General features: G+C 43.4%; 1 protein-coding gene across 1 annotated transcript; it reads right to left on the bottom strand.

The window, feature by feature from the left end:
* Positions 1-249: 249 nt before the first annotated feature.
* SRARP (steroid receptor associated and regulated protein) lies at positions 250-17,284 on the bottom strand. The gene is made up of 4 exons (XM_069078940.1): positions 17,213-17,284; positions 14,648-14,675; positions 8,057-8,227; positions 250-783 (listed from the first exon to the last, which is right to left on the bottom strand). The coding sequence occupies exons 1-4, from the start codon at positions 17,282-17,284 to the stop codon at positions 365-367; spliced, it is 690 nt and encodes a 229-aa protein (XP_068935041.1). The 3' UTR covers positions 250-364.
* Between the last annotated feature and the right edge of the window lie 391 nt (positions 17,285-17,675).

Raw genomic sequence — 17,675 nt, 5'->3', positions numbered from 1 at the left:
ACACTCCCACCCATTCCTTTGCAGAGAGATAGGCCACATAAGGGTGGGATATTGCAGTTTTCTGACTTTTAATGCATTAACTGAGTTTTCCTTCTTCTCTTTTTCCTTCTTTTCTCTTTTTCCTTAAAAAAACAATTCTTTGTTATATGAGATGGAAGGAGGAGGAGTCCTAAGAGAAATTTAGACAATGAAAAAATAAAAGATAACAGTAAAAATTAAAAACAAATGCTTGTTAACAGATACTGTATTGCTTTTTAGGTTGGAAGCTCCTTGAGGGTTTCCCTTTTTATATTTGTCTCCCTAGTGTCAAGCCCAGGGTCATGCATACAGCAGGCACTCAATAAATTGCCACACACCCCCAACTTTAATTCTCTGGCCCACAAATGCAGAAACAGAATGCTTTCAGGGAGTCCTTGACTGTGTCCCAAGGCCTTGTGGGCAAGAAGGATTTGGAGGGCGTTGCCTTGGACTTGGGCCCCTCCTGGGACTTGGGCTGCCTGACAGGCTTGGGAGTCATGTCCTGGGTGTCCTTGCTCAACTGTTTGCCCGGCTCTGCCATAACTTCTCCACGTTGGTCGACCTCCTGAGGAGGCCTGGGCAGGTCCCAGCAGAATAGGATGTAGGTTTCCATGTGTGGGGGGATGAGTCCCAAGTGGGGCCTTTCGGGAGGGGGTGGGCATGGTCCAGGCAGAGACAGAGGCTTCCCACTGGCACAGTCAATGAGGAAAGTTGGATGTGCCCAGCCTTTGGCATTCCAGCTCCAGGCCAGCTCCCCAGTGCCATCTAGAGAGAGAAGAAACCCAACACTGGTGCTTAGAATCTGCTAAGTGAGTACTGGGTTTAATTACATGATCACAGCATCCCAGGATTCAGAATGGGCTGGGTCATTTTGGTGATTCCAGGCACAAATTAGAACCGGGACGATTGAATTCAGTCCCCTGTTTTTACAGTAGCAGCACTTTATTTGAACCAGTGTCCTTCCTTCCCCCCTACAAAAAAAAAAATATCTCATTTGGTCCTCACAACACCCCCGGCAGGTAGGTGCTATGATTGATTATCCACATTTTACAATTTAGAAAACTGAGGCAAGATGTTTGATTTCTCTGAGCCTCAGTTTCCTCAGCTGTAAAACGGTGGTAATCATAGCACTTAACCTTGCATGGCTCATAGATACTAGAGGTAGAGATGGGAGAGACCATTAAAGTCATCTGCTCCAATCCCCTCAGAAATGACTTGCCCAGGGTCTCACAGCTAATATGTGTCTGAGGCCAAATTTGAACTCAAGTCTTTCTGACTCCAGACCCAATGTTCTAACCAAGAGGAGAAAACATTGGAGAAACAGCAAATAAACCAGGTTGACAGGAGAAGAAGCTCCTGTAGGGGAATTGTAGGAAACACGACTGAAATTTGACTGTGTAGGACCTAGAATGCCAAGCTAAAGAGTTCAAACATTATTCAGAAGCTAATGGGGAGCCACTGAAGATTTTAGAGCAGAGAAGTGACTAGATCAAAGCTGAGTTTTAGGAAGAGTAATCTGGCAACGGTGAGAACTGAAAGGGAGAAGAGACTGGAGGTGGGGAACTCAAGAGAATATTGTAATAGGTGAGACATGAGTGATGATAATAATGTGTACATGTTTCCCTAAAATGTAAAGGTTTTCAAAGTGCTTTGATCATGACCCCAAAGAGACAGGTAGTACAAGCATTATTACCCCTATTTTGCAGGTGAAAAAGCAGGTGCAACTTTGGGGAAGCAAGGCATGATAGCAGATAGTGTGAAAAAGATCTGGGGGTTTCAGTGGACTGCAAGCTCAGTGAGAGGCCATGAAGTAAGGCTTCACTTCCAGGAGTTGGGAGGTGCTGAACCCATTGCATGCTGCCCTGGTCACATCACATCTGCAGCATTATTCTGGGTACCACTGTAGGAAGGCCATGTAAAAGCTGGAGAGCATCCAGAGGAATATAAGCAGGGTGGTAGAGAGCCTGAAGCCAATGCCCTGGGAGGATCAATCGAAGGAACTGAGAGTTAAATTTGGAGAAGAAATACTTTGTTGAGGAGCAGGGAAAGGGAAGGGTTTGTGGGAACTACTTCTTAGTGTCTGAAGGGCTGGCATATGAGAGAAGGATTTTATTTGTTCAGCTTGGCCCCAGATGACTCAACTAGGAGCAAGAGGTTCCTCTTATAAAGTTATCAAGGGGTAAATGTTGACCCAAAGAAAGGAAAACTCCCTAATGCTGTAGAGTGGAAGGGGCTGCCTTGGGAGGTGATACGTCCCACCTCCCTGCAGGAATTCAGGAAGGTCAGATGCCCACTTGTCAGGAATCTTATAGTGGGAATTCTTGTTCAGTTTGGGTTGGACCAGATGCCCTCTGGGCTTTGAGAACTCTGAGATTCTAGGAGGCCCAAGCCCAGAGAGAGGAATTGACTCAAGCTGCCCCATGGTCATACAGCTAATACGTGTAAAAGCTGAGATTAGAATCACGTCAGAATCTGACTCCAAGCCCAAAGAGAAGTGATAAGGTCCTAAACCAGGGTTGGGGGACCTTCAGCCTTGAGAACATGTGTGGGCCTCTAGGTCCTCAAGAGTGGCCTTTTGACTGAATCCAAACTTCACAGAACAAATTCTCTTAATAAAAGGGTTTGTTCTGTGAAACTTGGACTCAGTCAAAAGGTCACACCCAAGGACCTAGAAGGCCACATGTGGCGTTGAGGCCGCAGGTTCCTCACCCCTGTGACCTAAGCTAATATGGCAAGGTAACCCAGTGGTGCAGTGGGTAGAGCATGGAACCTGGAACAGGAAGACATGAGGTTCAAATCTGCTACTGTAGGACTAACTGTAGGACAGTCACTTCGCCTCTGTCCATCTCAGTTTCCTGATTTATAAAATGGGGATGAGAAGAGCATCCACCTGGGGCAGAGTCAAGATGGTGGAGTAGAAACAGGACTTCTGCATGGCTCCCACTTCCACCTCCTCCAATTCACATAAAAAAATTACTCTAGACAAACTTTGGAGCTACAGAATGCACAAAATAACAGAGAGAAGCTAACTTCCCCCTGAAGACTGCCCAGACAGAAGGGGCCAGGGCAGCGCTCTGGGAGCCGAGCCCAGTCCAGCATGAGCCAGAGGTTTTAGCCTCAGGGCAGCCTCTGACCAGCCGCCAGCTGGAGGGACTTGAGGCCCACAGCAGCTGTGGTGGTTTCTAGAATTATCAAACCACAGATGCTAAGGTCAAAGTGAGAGGTCAGTGCATTGTGGACTTTGGGAACCGGGAGTCTGGAAGTGCAGTCCGGCCTTTGCCTCCTGGAGGGATAAGTGGCTGAGGTGTGGTGGCCGTGCAACCACCGCCATGCAGCTGCTTCAGAGCTCCTGTCCTCCAGATTGTAGAGGGCCTGTGAGAACAGTCTGAGGGGTAAGGCTCTTGCTTTAACCTGCTTGAATTGGGATCACTGTCTAGGGTGGAGGTCCTGGGGTATGTGACCAGTTTGCCAGAGCTTGTGGAGGTTTCAGAGAGGGCAGCCAACTACTAGCTATGGCATCTGAGAAAACCCCAGTGATTTGGGACAAAGCTTCCCTCTCTGGTAGCAGAGTCCTACTGTGGCACAAAGCTCAAAAGTCAAGTAATTGAGTGGCAACATAAGCAAGCAAAGCAAGCACGGAAATCCTATTTTGAGGACAAAAAGGATCAAAGCACGGAACAGGAGGAAGATGGTGAAGTCAGAACTCCTGCACCAAAAGCTTCCAAGAAAAATATGAGCTGGTTACAGGTCATAGAGGAGCTTAAGAAGGATTTTGAAAACCAAATAAGAAAAGTGGAGGAAAAATTGGGAAGATAAATGAGAACAATGCAAGAAAATTATGAAATGAGAGTCAACAACCTGACTGAAGAAAATAACACCTTAAAAATAGACTAACTCAGATGGCAAAAGAGGCTCAAAAAGGCAATGAGAAGAATGCCTTAAAAAGTCGAATTTGCCAGATGGAAAAAGAATCTCAAAAGCTCACTGAAGAGAATCATTTCTTCAGAATTAGATTGGAGCAAATGGAAGCTAGTAACTTTATGAGAAATCAAGATACTATTAAACAGATCCAAACAAATGAAAAAAAAAGTAGGAAATGTGAAATATCTCATTAGAAAAACCACTGACCTGAAAATAGATCCAGAAGTGATAATTTAAAAATTATTGGACTACCTGAAAGCCATGATCAACAAAAGAACCTAGAAATAATCCTTCAAGAAATTCTCAAGGAAAATTGCCCTGATGTTTTTAGAACCAGAGAGCAAAATAGAGGTTGAAAGAATCCACTGATCACCTCCTGAAAAAGATCCCAAAAAGAAAACTCCTAGGAATATTATAGACAGGTTCTGGAGTTCCCAGATCAAGGAGAAAATATTACAAGCAGCCAGGAAGAAGCAATTTGAATATTGTGGAAACACAATCAGGATAACACAGGATCTGGCAGCTGCCACACTGAGGGATCGAAGGGCTTGGAATATGATATTCCAGAGGTCAAAGGAGCTGGGTTTAAAACCAAGAATCACCTACCCAGCAAAACTGAGTATCATGTTTCAGGGGAAATTTTGGTTATTCAATGAAACAGAGGATTTTCAAGCATTCTTGATGAAAAAAATGGAGTTGAATAGAAAATTTGACGTTCAGATACGAGAAGCAGGAGAAGGTAAACAGGGAAAAGAAATCATAAGGAACTTACCAAAGCTGAACTATTTACATTCCTACATGGAAAAAAGATAATTGTAACTGATGAAACTTTTCTCAGTATGAGAATAGTTGAAGGGAATAGAAATGTGTGTGTGTATGTATATATATTTATATTTATATATACATGTATACATACATATATATGTCTATATAGGAGGGTATATGGGCATATGAATACATATGTGAGTGTGTGTATATATGTGTACAGATATACGTAGACAGAGGGCACAGGACCAATAGAATAGGAAGGGGTGATACTTAAAAGGTGAAATTGAGAGGTGAGAGAAGAATATAATGAAAGGAGATGGGGAGAGACAGAATGGGGTAAATTATCTCATAGAAGAGGTAAGAGAAAATTGTTACAATGGAGGGGAAGAACAGGAAGGCAAAAGGGAATGAGTCAACCTTACTCTCATTGAATTTGGCTTAGGGAGGGAATGACACACACACTAAATAGGGTATCTCACTCTACAGGAGAGTAGGGGGGAAGGGGATGAAAGGGGGGATGATGGAAGGGAGGGCAGGTTGGGGAGAGGGAAGTTGGAAGCATACACTTTTGAAAAGGGACAGGATCAAAGTAGAGAATAGAACAAGTGGGGGGTGGGATAGGATGAAGGGAAATATAATCAGTCTTCACAATATATCCAATATGGAAATATTTTGCATAGCTACACAAGTACAACCTATATTGAACTGCTTATCTTCCCAGTAAGGGTGGATGACAAGGGAGGAAGGGAAAGAATCTGGAATTCAAAGTTTTAAAATCAAATCTTTAAAAAATATATATATTATTATTTTACATGCAACTGGGAAATAAGATACACAGGCACTGGGGCATAGAGATCCACCATGCCCTACTGGAAAGTTGGAGGGAGGATGGGGGAGGATATAGGAGAGAGCAGAGTGGGGGAGAGGATATTCAGTGAGATCGCTCTTTTGGGGTAGTGGGTAAGAGAAAAATGGGGAGAAAATTTGTAACTAAAATTCTTTTTTTTTCTGCTTTTTGGAGGGCAATTAGGGTTAAGTGACTTGCCCAAGATCACATGGCTAGGTTTTGTGTGTGTGTGTTAAGTGTCTAAGACCGTATCCAAACCTAGGTCCTCCTGACTCCAGGGCCAGTGCTCTATTCACAGCACCGCCCCTTGTAAATCAAATTCTTGTGGAAATGAATGATGTAAACTGAAAATAAACATAAAATTTAACTAAAAAAAAAAGAATAGCATCTACCTCCCATGGTGGTTGTGTAGACCAAATGAGATGATCTTTGTGAAGCACATGCTATTATTATTACTATTATTAGACGCAGGAGATCAGGGAAAGGATTCAGAGACTACAGAGACAGTGGTGAGAGGAAACAATTAAAGAAAGTGGAATTAAAACTTCAACAGCAGGAATGTTGATCATATGGGGGAAACTTCCCCATCTAGGAGGGCACCCAAGAATTAGTGAAGAAGGATATGAGGATCACTTTATCTGAGACCTCTTTAAAATAAGGGCATATCTTTCTGAAAGGGAAGACAAGTTTTAAAAAAAAACCTCTCTCTCAGGTGACATCTCCAGATCCCTTGCAGCCTAAGTATTATTTGGTTCTCTCTGTTCATCAAAAAGGGAAACTGAGGCACCAAAAGGGGAATGGCATGTAATGCATCTAGACTTGGGAAGAAAACCCAGGTTTCCCTCCCAATGATACTAGTTGGTCTGGTTCCAAAGCATGTTTGCAGTCATTGAAAAAGAGAATGAATGGGTTTTTTTCTCTGATCAGAGCTGCCTGCCCTGAGTCTTCTGTATCCCTTAACTCAAATTATCCTCCTCTATTAAGTTCCAAGATGCTTGGTTCCCTGTGACCACTAAAGGTAACAAAATGGAAGAGGGGATATGCAGAGATAAGCAACAAAAGAAACCATCTCTCAATTTCCCACAGCCTCACTCCAGTCTGATGTTACCTACTTGGATCACGTTTTGCACATTTGTTAAATAAGAGGGTTGGAGGCCATTGATGTTTGCCAGCTGAGAAGCTGGGAAGCTTCAAAGCCCTGGGAAGCTGCAAAGCTATTTCAAAGGGTCCTAGAGTACATGTGCTCACTAAGCTTTGACCTTGGGCAAGATGTTTCATTTCTCTGAGCCTCAGTTTCCTCAACTGTAAAATGGTGATGATAATAGCACTTCACTTTACAGGACTCATAGATAACAGTTAAAGGTGAGAGAGACCTTAAAAGTCTTCTATTCCAGTCCCCTCATTTTACAAACAAGGAAACAGAAGGTTTTCTTTATCTCATCAATCATTTTTTATTTTTTAAATTGGCAGATGCTTACAATAGAAAAATTAACTTTTGGGGGTTTTCAATGGTTTGGGGGGAGTTTGTTTTTCTCTTTCTTTTTTTTCCCCATCGGCAATTCTCTAAAATTATAAGTTACAGAAAAGGTGTCAGTCAGCAATGGTAGAAGGGGTTTCCTTCTCACTGATGAGTTCCTTATCCTAAAGAAATCCCAAGTCTGGTCCTGATCCCTCTCTATGTCCAAAGAAGATACCCTCATGCCTCCCTGGCAGAGGAGGGGGATTATGGGTGTGAAATGCTGCATATAATAATGTCAGACTTGGGTGGTTTAGCTTAACTGTCCTGTTTTAACTGTTTTCTCTCTTTTTAAAAATGTTTGTTAAAAAGTCTGGTTCTTTGTATAAGAGAGTAGGAAAGGAAAATATTGTGAAATGGAGGTTATGTAAAAACCTAAGATACCAATAAAATTTTGAAATTAAAGGGACAAAAAGTTAGCAAGTACAGGGCCCAGTGGATAGAGTGCTGGGCCTAAAATCAGGGAAATCTGAGTTTAAATCCAGTACTCAGACACTTCCTAGCTGTGTGACCCTGAGCAAATCACTTGCTTTCTGTCTGCCTCAGTTTTCCTCATCTGTAAAATGGGGATCATAATGACCCTTCCTCAGGACTGTTGAGAGATAATACTTGTAAGGAGCTTAGCACAGAAGAGAGGTAGCACAGAATACATATTGAATAAATGCCAGTTTCTTTCCTTCATCACAGAAGCCTAAGACTTGGAGCATTTGACATTTGAGGACACTGAACCCCAGGAAAGTGAGGTGCCTGCCCAAGGTTACACAGATAAGTGTAATGAGCTGGGATTCCTTTCAGTTCTGGCATCCGGAGGCTTTCTATTAGCTCCACTACCTGACAAGCTTAGAGTGAGGACAAGCAGAGGGTGACCAATGTTCTAGTCCTTAGCTGGATTCGTGGCAAGTATAAACTCCTCTACAAATAGAAGGAGAGATTATTTACTCCGAGCCTTCCACCTCATCCCTTTCAAATCCTTCCTTCCAACTTACATCTCCTGGGCACCCTTCCAACAGGATCCTCAGGCTGCTGGCTCTTTCCTAAGGACAGAAAGAAAGGAGAGATGGAACAGAGGGAAGGACAAGAATCTGTCCAGAAAACCCATGACCAGACCTCCTTCTTATTCCAAACACTAGGAATTATGGGATCACAGAAGGTGAGAGCTGGAAGGGACCTCATCAGCATCCAATCCAACCCATATGACCCAAAGGATTCCCTACTATCACATGCTCAAAGAAATGGTTGTTTAGCCTCTTCCAGTAAAAGGGGAGTCCCCCACCTCCATTCTGGAATAACTATTTGTTAGGAAGCTCTTAATTCCATCCCCCATCAAGTTTAAATTTATTTCTTGGCAATTTCCTTACTTTGTTTCTGGCTCCAACCTCTGGGACCAAATAACATGGTAGTCCTTCAAATACTTAAAGAGATCTATCATGTCCCCTTGTGTTTTCCATTCTCTAAACTAAAATATGCCCAATAACTTCAGATGATCTTTATATTATATGGATTCAAAGCCTTTCCCCATCCCAGGTACCCTCCTCTGGACATTCTCTCCAGCTGACTATAATAGTAATGGAATTTAAAGATCCCCCTGTATTGGCTTGGTTTTCGGATTGTGTTAAAACCCAGAGTTTGTGAATCCCACTTGTGGGATGGACTTGTTGATGTGAAAAGAGAGTGTTGAACTGGGAGGAGCTGGTGACATAAATTTAGAGAGACACAAGCAAAGAGAGAGGCAGAAGAACTTTTTGGAAGCAGCATCTTGGAGGCAGAGAGAGATGGAGAGGATTGCTGAGGGCCAGTTTGAATTGCTGCCAAAGACTGAGGAGACATGGCTGTTGTGCTGGTACTTTGTCTGTCTGTTTTGATGTTGTTTTGCCAGATTTGTTCCCTGGGGAAAGACAATCCTGTTGTTGCAGAAGTTCTGGAACCTTGCTTTTGGTTCAGAGATCCTGAGACCGTTCTGCAGACAGAGAGTAAATTCTGTCCACTGGTGAAGGAAAGTGCTGTTGTTGCAGAGGTCCCAGAACCTTGCTGTTGGTTCAGAAGCCCTGAAGAAGGATTTTCTTGTTGTATGTTTACAGAAATCCTGGAAGAGGGTTTTGCTAATGTTTTCAGGGATCCTAGGATTGTTCTGCAGACAGAGAATGAATTAATCAAGACACTGACAATGTATCTTGTGGCCTTGCTACGCTTTGTCTCCCCAGGAACAAAGACTGCTGAGAACTTGCCTCATGTCAAGATGAAGAAAAAACCTCTCTTTGGGTATTAAATGCTATGCTTAAGCTTGTTGTAACTCTGGGGTAGATTCAATTGTGATCCAAGGGTGGGGAACTTTTGACTTTTTTGTGGTCTGATTGAACAAATGAATGTACTTTACTTATGATTGGAAACTAATCTCCATTTGAGAAGAGGGGCTTTGTGGTTGACTAAATGAATTATAATGTCCAGGGGTGAGGTAGTACTTGGAGATTATTGAATTATACTTGGTGAATGCTGTATTTTGAATGATGCTATATTTTGATTTTCTCTGTTCTTAATTTTTCACAAATAAAATGGAGAGCACCTATGCTAGTATTTTGAACCTTGGGAAGTTGCCTTTGCTTGGCATTACATTATGATAATTCTGTTTGTATAGTCTGAAGTTCGAGGTGCTGACCTTTTTCCCCTGAACTAGGTAAATTATATATGTTTGACTGATTAAAGTAAGCTTGTTAACCCAATTCTGAGTTGCTTTCCTTTAGCAAAGCAGATCCAAGAACCTGTGTTGGCAGACACCCTGGGGATGCTGGGGTGGTTTCTGCTACACTGACCAATGTCCTTCTTGATCCCCAGAACTAAAGACAGTACTCTAGATGGGGTCAGACAAAGGCAGACTACAGTGGGACTATCACCTCCCTATAACTTGTTGGCTATACCCCTCTTAATACAGTCCAAGATCACATTGCTTTTTTGGTCAACAAGTCCCTCTGTTGACTCCCATTTAACTTGTAGTCTACTTAGACCCTGTAATGTAATGCCAAGGAAAGGCAACTTCCCAAGGTTCAGAATACCAGCATAGGTGCTCTCCATTTTATTCGGTGACAAACCAAGAACAGAGAAGGTCAAAACATGACATCATTCAAAATACAGCATTTACTAAGTGTGATTAAATAATCTCCAAGTACTACCCCACCCCAGGACCTTCCATTCATTCAATCAATTGCAAAGTCCCTGGTCTAAATACTACTCCACCCCTAGGCTGTACCTTCATTTAGTCCACCACAAAGCCCCTCTTCTCAAATGGAGATTAGTTTCCAAACATAAGTAAAGTACATTCACTTGTTCAACCACAGAACACAAAAAGGTCAAAAGTTCCCCACCCCTGGATCACAATTGAATCTACCCCAGAGTTACATCAAGTTTAAGCACAGCACTTAATACCCAAATGGAGGTCTTTTCTTCATCTTGACACAAGGCAAGTTCTCAGCAATCTTAGTTCCTGGGGAGACAAGGCTTAGCAAGGCCACAAGATACATTGCCAGTCTCTTCATTAATTCATCCTCTGTCTGTAGAACAGTCCTAGAACCCCTGAAAACATTAGCAAAACCCTCTCCCAGGATTTCTGTAAACATACAACAAGAAAATCCTTCTTCAGGGCTTCTGAACCAACAGAAAGGTTCCCAGACCCCTGCAACAACAGCACTGCCCTTCACCAGTGGACAGTATTCACTCTCTGTCTGCAGGACAGTCTCAGTAGCTCTGAACCAACAGAAAGGTTCCCAGACCCCTGCAACAACAGCACTGTCCTTCACCAGTGGACAGTATTCACTCTCTGTCTGCAGGACAGTCTCAGGAGCTCTTAGCCAACAGCCAGGTTCCAGGACTTCTTCAACAAAAGGACTGTCTTTCACCAGTGGACAAATCTGGCAAAACAACATCAAAACAGACAGACAAAGTACCAGCAAAACAGCCATGTCTCCTCAGTCCTTGGCAGCTCAGGGGGCAGGTCTCAAAAGTCCAGGGCAATTCAAAGTGGCCCCCAGCAATTCTCTCAGTCTCTCTCTGCCTCCATGAGGTGCTGCTTCCAAAAAGTTCTTCTGCCTCTCTCTTGTCTCTCCAAATCTACGTCACCAGCTCCTCCCTGTTCAGGACTCTCTTTTCACATCAACAAATCCATCCCACAGGTGGGATTAACAAGCTCTGGGTTTTAACACAATAAATTTGAAAACCAAGCCAATACAGGGGAATCTTTATATTCCATTACTATCACACCGTTCCAACAGAGTTCCACACTGACCTTTTACTTTGTCTTTGGAGTTTATGGGTTAAGAAGTCTGGAAACCACCACAGCTGCTGGTGATTCACTCTCCTGAAGTCTGCTCCGGCCACCACTGGTCAGGGTCGCCCTGGGGCTGGAACCATGTGGCTCACCTGGGGCTGTGCTTGTCTCCCACCTTGGTGCTACAGACCCTTCCTGTTAGCCTGCCAGGTTGCCTTCAGCGGGAGATTTGTTTCTCTCTGTTTCTTTGTGGGTTCTGTAGCTCTAAAGTTTGTTTAGAGTCATTTTTTTTTACAGGTTGAGCTGGAGCCCATGCCAAATTCATGCTTTTACTCTGCCATCTTGGCTCCACCTTGTCCTTTGTTCTTGAAGGTGACCAAAGTGACATCCCTATGTTAGAGTCAAGGTACAGTGTATACAATTGTGGCTGATTAGACCAGTATGAGCTTGGAATGCTCTACCACAGGTAGGGCACAAATAGCCCATGTAAACATTTGGGATGGATTCTCTAAATTTTCACATCTCAAGTTTCTTTTGAGCTACAGCAATTTGTTTCTCTCATAGAGCAACAGCACCTTCTCTGATGAGGGCAGGTCATGCTGGGCCATCCTGTGCCAGTGTCTCCCATATCAAATGATCAATTACAAAGTTCTTCAGAGAGACCTTGAGAGTGTCCTTGTATCACTTCTCCTGACCTCCTTGTGTGACACCTGCCTTGTGTGAGTTCTCTGTAAAACAGATTTTTAGTAGGTACCTACAAGAAGCATAGAGAGTAGACGGAAGGTAAACTTTGAGAAGAAGGATGGGGTTTGGGGTGGTATGGAGGGTGGCTGTGGGGACCTCAGAAGGCTTCCTGCAGAAGGTAATGCCTGAACTGAGTCTTGAAGAGAACTGACGATTCTAAGACATAAAGGTGAAAAGACCAGGAAGAGGCTAAGTCTGTTGTGTATGAGCAATAATTAGACCCCATCTGGTGTGGCTGGACCACAGAACGTGTGGAAGGGACCAAAATAGAAGAAGGCTGGAAATGGAAGAAAGGGTCAGGCTGTGAAGTATATCATATAATGAAAGAATTTATGTTTGATCCTAGAGGCAAGAAGAAGCCACTGGAGTTTATTGAGTAGAAGGATGATATCCCCCTATCTATACTTTAGGGAAGTCACTATGGCAACTGCATAGGATGGATGGAATTTGAGGGATTATGAGGCTATCACAATAGTCCAGGGGAGGGATGAGAGGACCTGAACTAAAGTAGTTGCTGTGTGAATAGGGGGATGAAAGAAATGTGGAGAAAGAAATGACAAGATTCAGCAAAGTGCTTGGATGTGTGAGGAATTAAGAATAACTCTGAGGTCACAAAGCAGAGTGAATAGAAGTATGGTGGTGCCCTCAACAGTCAGAAGGAGGCTGGGAAGAGGGCCGGGCTTTGAGGGAGAGATAATGATTTCTGTTTTAGACAGGATGAGTTTGAGAAGTCCAAGTAACATTCAACTTGAAATGTCTAATAGGCGGTTAGTGATGCAAGATTAGAGCCCAGGAGGAAAACAAAGGCTAGATTGTTGCTGTTGTTGTTCAGTCATTTTTTTGGTCATGTCTGACTCTCCATGACCCCATTTGGGGTTTTCTTGGCAGAGATACTGGAGTAGTTTGCCATTTCCTTCTCCAGCTCATTTTACAGACTGGGAAACTGAGGCAAACAGGGTGACGTGACTTGCCCAGAGTCATGCAACTAGAAAGTATGTGAGGCCGGATTTGAACTCAGAAAGATTTGACTCAGGTCTTCCTGACTCCAAGCTTGGCATTCTAACCACTGTGCCAACTAGTTGCCCTATGTAGATCTAGGAGTCATATGATGCAATAAACATTTGTTAGGTGCCTTCTGTGCACCAAATACTGAGCTGAGGATACAAATTTTTAAAGAGTCAGTCTTTGTCCTACAAAGGGATGATAGCACATAAAAGAGGCTGAAAAGGGTGGGGATATGATGGTGATGATGATGGTGGAGTCAAAAGCCAGCAATTGGCTGGTGGCAAATGAAAAGATTTTGAGTCCTCTGTAGAGGGAGGTGTTGGGAGGAATTTTTTGCTTTACCTTTCAGCCCTCCAATCAGAGGGGCAGAAGCAACTGAAGGTTCTGGGGAGCTGAAGCAATCTCTGTTTTATGATGTGCTGGGTGATGAGCTTATCCTCGGAAGAGGGGGGTGGAGAAGTGATGAGTTTAAACCAAGGGAAGCAGCCAGTGGCAGATGAAGAGACATCTGTATCGAGATGATAATTAAACCCACGGAAGACAATGAGATCATCATGTGAGAGAATATAGATAGAACAGCAAAGAGGGCTTGAGACAGAGTCTTGGAGAACACCCACAGTGAGGAGGCATGATGTAGACAAAGATTCAGCCAAGCACGCTCAGATGGAACATTCAGCAGGAAAGAGGATAAATGGCAAAGAACAGAGTCATGAACATTGAGAGAGGAGACTGAAGTGCTCTACAGGTTAGCTGGGAAGAGGAGGAGTGCCAGGCATGGTAGTACTCAGTGAGGGTTTTTTTTTCAAGGATGGAGGGAGACTAGGAGTGTATGGGGTGTTCAGTGAAGACTAGCACCTCTGGTGTGGGGGCTTGCTGAGCTCTTTTCAGGGTTGCCCATCTGCCTTTGGTGTCCACCTGATTCACCCAACTTTCACCTGTGGCTCCAAGAAGCCATAGTGCGCTCAGTGGTCACATCCCAGTAAACCATTTTGGCAGATGGGCTAAGCCGGTCTGAGGTTAACCAAAAGGTCTCAAATCTTTTGGTGAGGTATGATGGTGTCTGCTCTAAGCACATAAAGACTTCCCCTGGTGGAATGAGTGAATGAGAACAATTTGTTCCAATGGTCATGAAGGTGGCTGAAGCAGGCACTGTGGAATGCTTAGGGCATCGAAGACAACAAGGCCATCCAATTCAGTTGTCTTGACTTTTGGACTTCGATGGTTCAGGAAGAGAGAGTGAAACTGAGGACTTAGAGCAACTCTGCCTCACTTAAATCCAATTTATGCTTGAGTCAAAAGACATCACCCATACCATTTTATGTATCTTGAAGTCCTATGGTGACAGGCAAGTGATGAAGCAGTTTGTGTGGATACACTGGGAGCTATAGTCACAATCCTGCACATAGGTGACCCAGGCCATAGGGTTGTGTTCTCACTGGAAGCACCTCAGTAACCCCCCGGGTGTCTGAGCAGTCTTTTTTTAAGGACTACATGACTCTCCTTCTGATGTAAGGAAAGGACTAGAAAAAGTGCCCCAAAAATTGTCTGCTTCACTCAACCCTGGCTTGCTTACCTTGGCAGGTAGGGATCCCACCCTGAGGCTGAAACACAAAAAAAAGCACAAAAACTTTTGTGAAGATGATGCCAGTTACCATTGGTGCATGGAATGAGTGCACGCTTATGGAAAACACAAAATCTAAATGTGAAAGACAAACAGCTTTTGTTGTGAGAGAACTCATCGGGTATTAGATCCAAATAGCAGCCCTGAGTGAAACAAGGCTGGCAAATGAAGGCCAGACAACTGAAGCCAGAGCTGGATCTAAGTTTTTCTGGAATGGCCACAGTGATGAGGCATGCCATGAGGCTGGTGTAAGTTTTGCAATCAAAACTAATCTAGTCAACAAGTTGGTATGCCTCAAAAAATGAGTGAATGATAGGCTCATGACAATGCGATTGCCACTTGTAGGAAAGTGCCATGCCACCATCATCAATAAGCTTCCACCATGATGAGCCCTAATGAGGTCAAGGAAACATTTTATGGAGACCTGGAGACCCTTATCATCAATGTGTTGAAAGAGGACAAGCTTATAATTCTAGGTAACTTTAATGCCAGAATAGACTCAGACTACCAGACATGGCAGGGAATTCTTGGGGGAATGGAGTTGGAAACAGCAACAGTAACGGTCTCTTGTTACTGAAGACTTGTGTGTCATGACTTTCTCGTCACCAATACTGTTTTTCATTTACCTAAATGCAACAGAACATTTTGGACTCACTCTTACAGCAAACATTGGCATTTAATAGATTATATCATTATAAGGAGAAGAGACAGACAGGATGTAAGTAAGAGTGATGAACGCATGTGTGGAACAGAGTGCTGAACGCATGTGTGGAACAGAGTGCTGGACTTATTATAGACAGCTTCTTCAAGCTAACCACTCCATTCAACAAAAGCTTCAGCCCTAAGGCAAGGCAAATGCCAAAAGACTTAGTGTCAACAGATTAGAGAGCTGCTTCAAGCACAGTTCATTGCTGACTAGGAGGAAAAGCTGAGCCAACACATAGTTGGCCACAGGGGAGCAGAAAACGAGTGGGCAACTTTCAGTGATTTGGTGGATAGCACTGCATTTATTCATCTGGGCCAGAATACTTGCAAACATCAAAACAGGTTTGACAAAAATGATGGGGAAATCCAGAAGTAGCTACAAAAAGAAAAACTCCATAGCAAGATAGTTGCCTCTCTAAGAAGGCAGCATTTAACTCCATCAAAAGCTAAGCGCAAAGGAAACAGAGAGATATGATTCTCAACTCAGTAAAAAGGGAGACAGAATTCAGTTTTACACTGATAGTAACAACTCAAAGCACTTTTATGATGCCCTGGAGGCTATTTACAAGCCAAAGACCTATGGTTTATCTCAACTACTCAGTGCTGATGGAGTCACATTGATTAGTGATAAGGACATGATCCTAGAGAGATGGACTGAACACTTACATAATGTTCTCCAACAGACCATCATCAATCAATACTGAAACCATTGACCATATACCTCAGGTTGAAGTCAATCCCTCTCTAGCTGAACTGAAGTAGAGGTTTTGAATGCCATTAGACTCCTCTCTGGGGGTAAAGCATTCAGTGCTGATTCTATTCCAGTTAAGATTTACAAGGTAGGGGGTCCACTACTCACACAAAAACTAACTGAAGTTGTCTGGGTTATATGGCAGGAGAAGGTTATCCCCCAGGAATTCAAGGATGCCTCCATTGCCCATCTCTACAAAGGTAAAGGAAATAGGTTATCCCATAGAGAGGTCTCTCTATTAGTCACTGCTGGGAAGATTCTTGCCAGAATCTTCTGTAATAGGCTGATCTTTCACCTGGAAGATGGTCATCTGCCTGAGAACCAGTGTGGCTTCAGAAAGGGCCAATGAAGAGCCTATATAGTGTTTGCTATACAGAACAAAGGTCTGTATACAATGTTCATCCATCTGACCAGGGCCTTTGATCTATCAGTCATGATGGCTTATAGAATACCATGGCAAAATTTTGTTGTCTAGAGAAGTTCATCAATATTGTGTGTCAATTTCAATGCGGTGCATTTGCACAGGCTCTGGATAATGGACGTTACACTCATGCTTTCTCAGTCACCAAGGGAGTGAAGCAGGGACGTGTGCTCGCTCTCATGCTTTTTAGCAAGATGTTTCCAGCAATGTTTTCAAACTCTGTCAGCTAATGCACTGATGGTAAATAATTTAATTCGAAAAAGCACCAAAGTGGAGGGAGTGTTGGTGCATGACTTCTTGTTCACAGATGATTTTGCACTCAATACTACCTCTGAAGCTGAGATGCAATAAAGTATGGATTGATTCACTGCTGCTTGTGCTAATTTTGAGCTAACAATTAACCCCAAGAAAACACAGCTGCTCCATCAGCCGGCACCACACCAGTCATACGTAGAACCATCGACTACAGTAAATAGAGAAATTTTAGATGCTGTGGGTAAGTTCACTTACCGTGGCAGTATACTTTCCGAGGATGTACACAAAAATGATGAGGTTGACTCATGCATTGTCAGAGCTAGCTTAGGATTTGGGAGACTGAAGAAAAGTGTGGGAGAGAAGAGGTATTAGACTGCTTACTTACCAAACAGAAGGTCTGCAGAGCCATGGTGCTGATCTCATTGCCTGTGAAATCTGAACAATCTACCAGCGCCATGCCGGGAAATGGAATCACTTCCATTTGAACTGTCTTAGGAAGATTTTGAAGATCACCTGACAAACATTCCAACTACTGCAGACAGGGCAACTACAACGGGCGGGTCACCTTGTTTGAATACCAAACAAAGCAAACATTTGTCTAAAAAACTATTTTACAGAGAACTCACACGAGGCAAGTTCTCACACAGAGGTCAGAAGAAGCAATACAAGGACACTCCCAAAGTCTCTGAAGAACTTGGGAACTGATTGTGAGACACGGGAAATGGTGGCACAGGATTGTCCAGCATGGTGTGCCAGCATCAAAGAAGGCGTTGTGCTTCCTGAACAAAGCAGAATTGCAGTAGCCCAAAAGAAAAGTGAGATATACACATTTAGAAACATCTCCCCTC

The sequence above is a fragment of the Petaurus breviceps genome, unplaced genomic scaffold, assembly GCF_028583685.1.
Source record: "Petaurus breviceps papuanus isolate PSGF00001 unplaced genomic scaffold, PetGlider_PUasm1.0 91041, whole genome shotgun sequence".
Lineage (NCBI taxonomy): Eukaryota > Metazoa > Chordata > Mammalia > Diprotodontia > Petauridae > Petaurus > Petaurus breviceps.
This window is presented reverse-complemented; position numbering and strand designations above follow the sequence as displayed.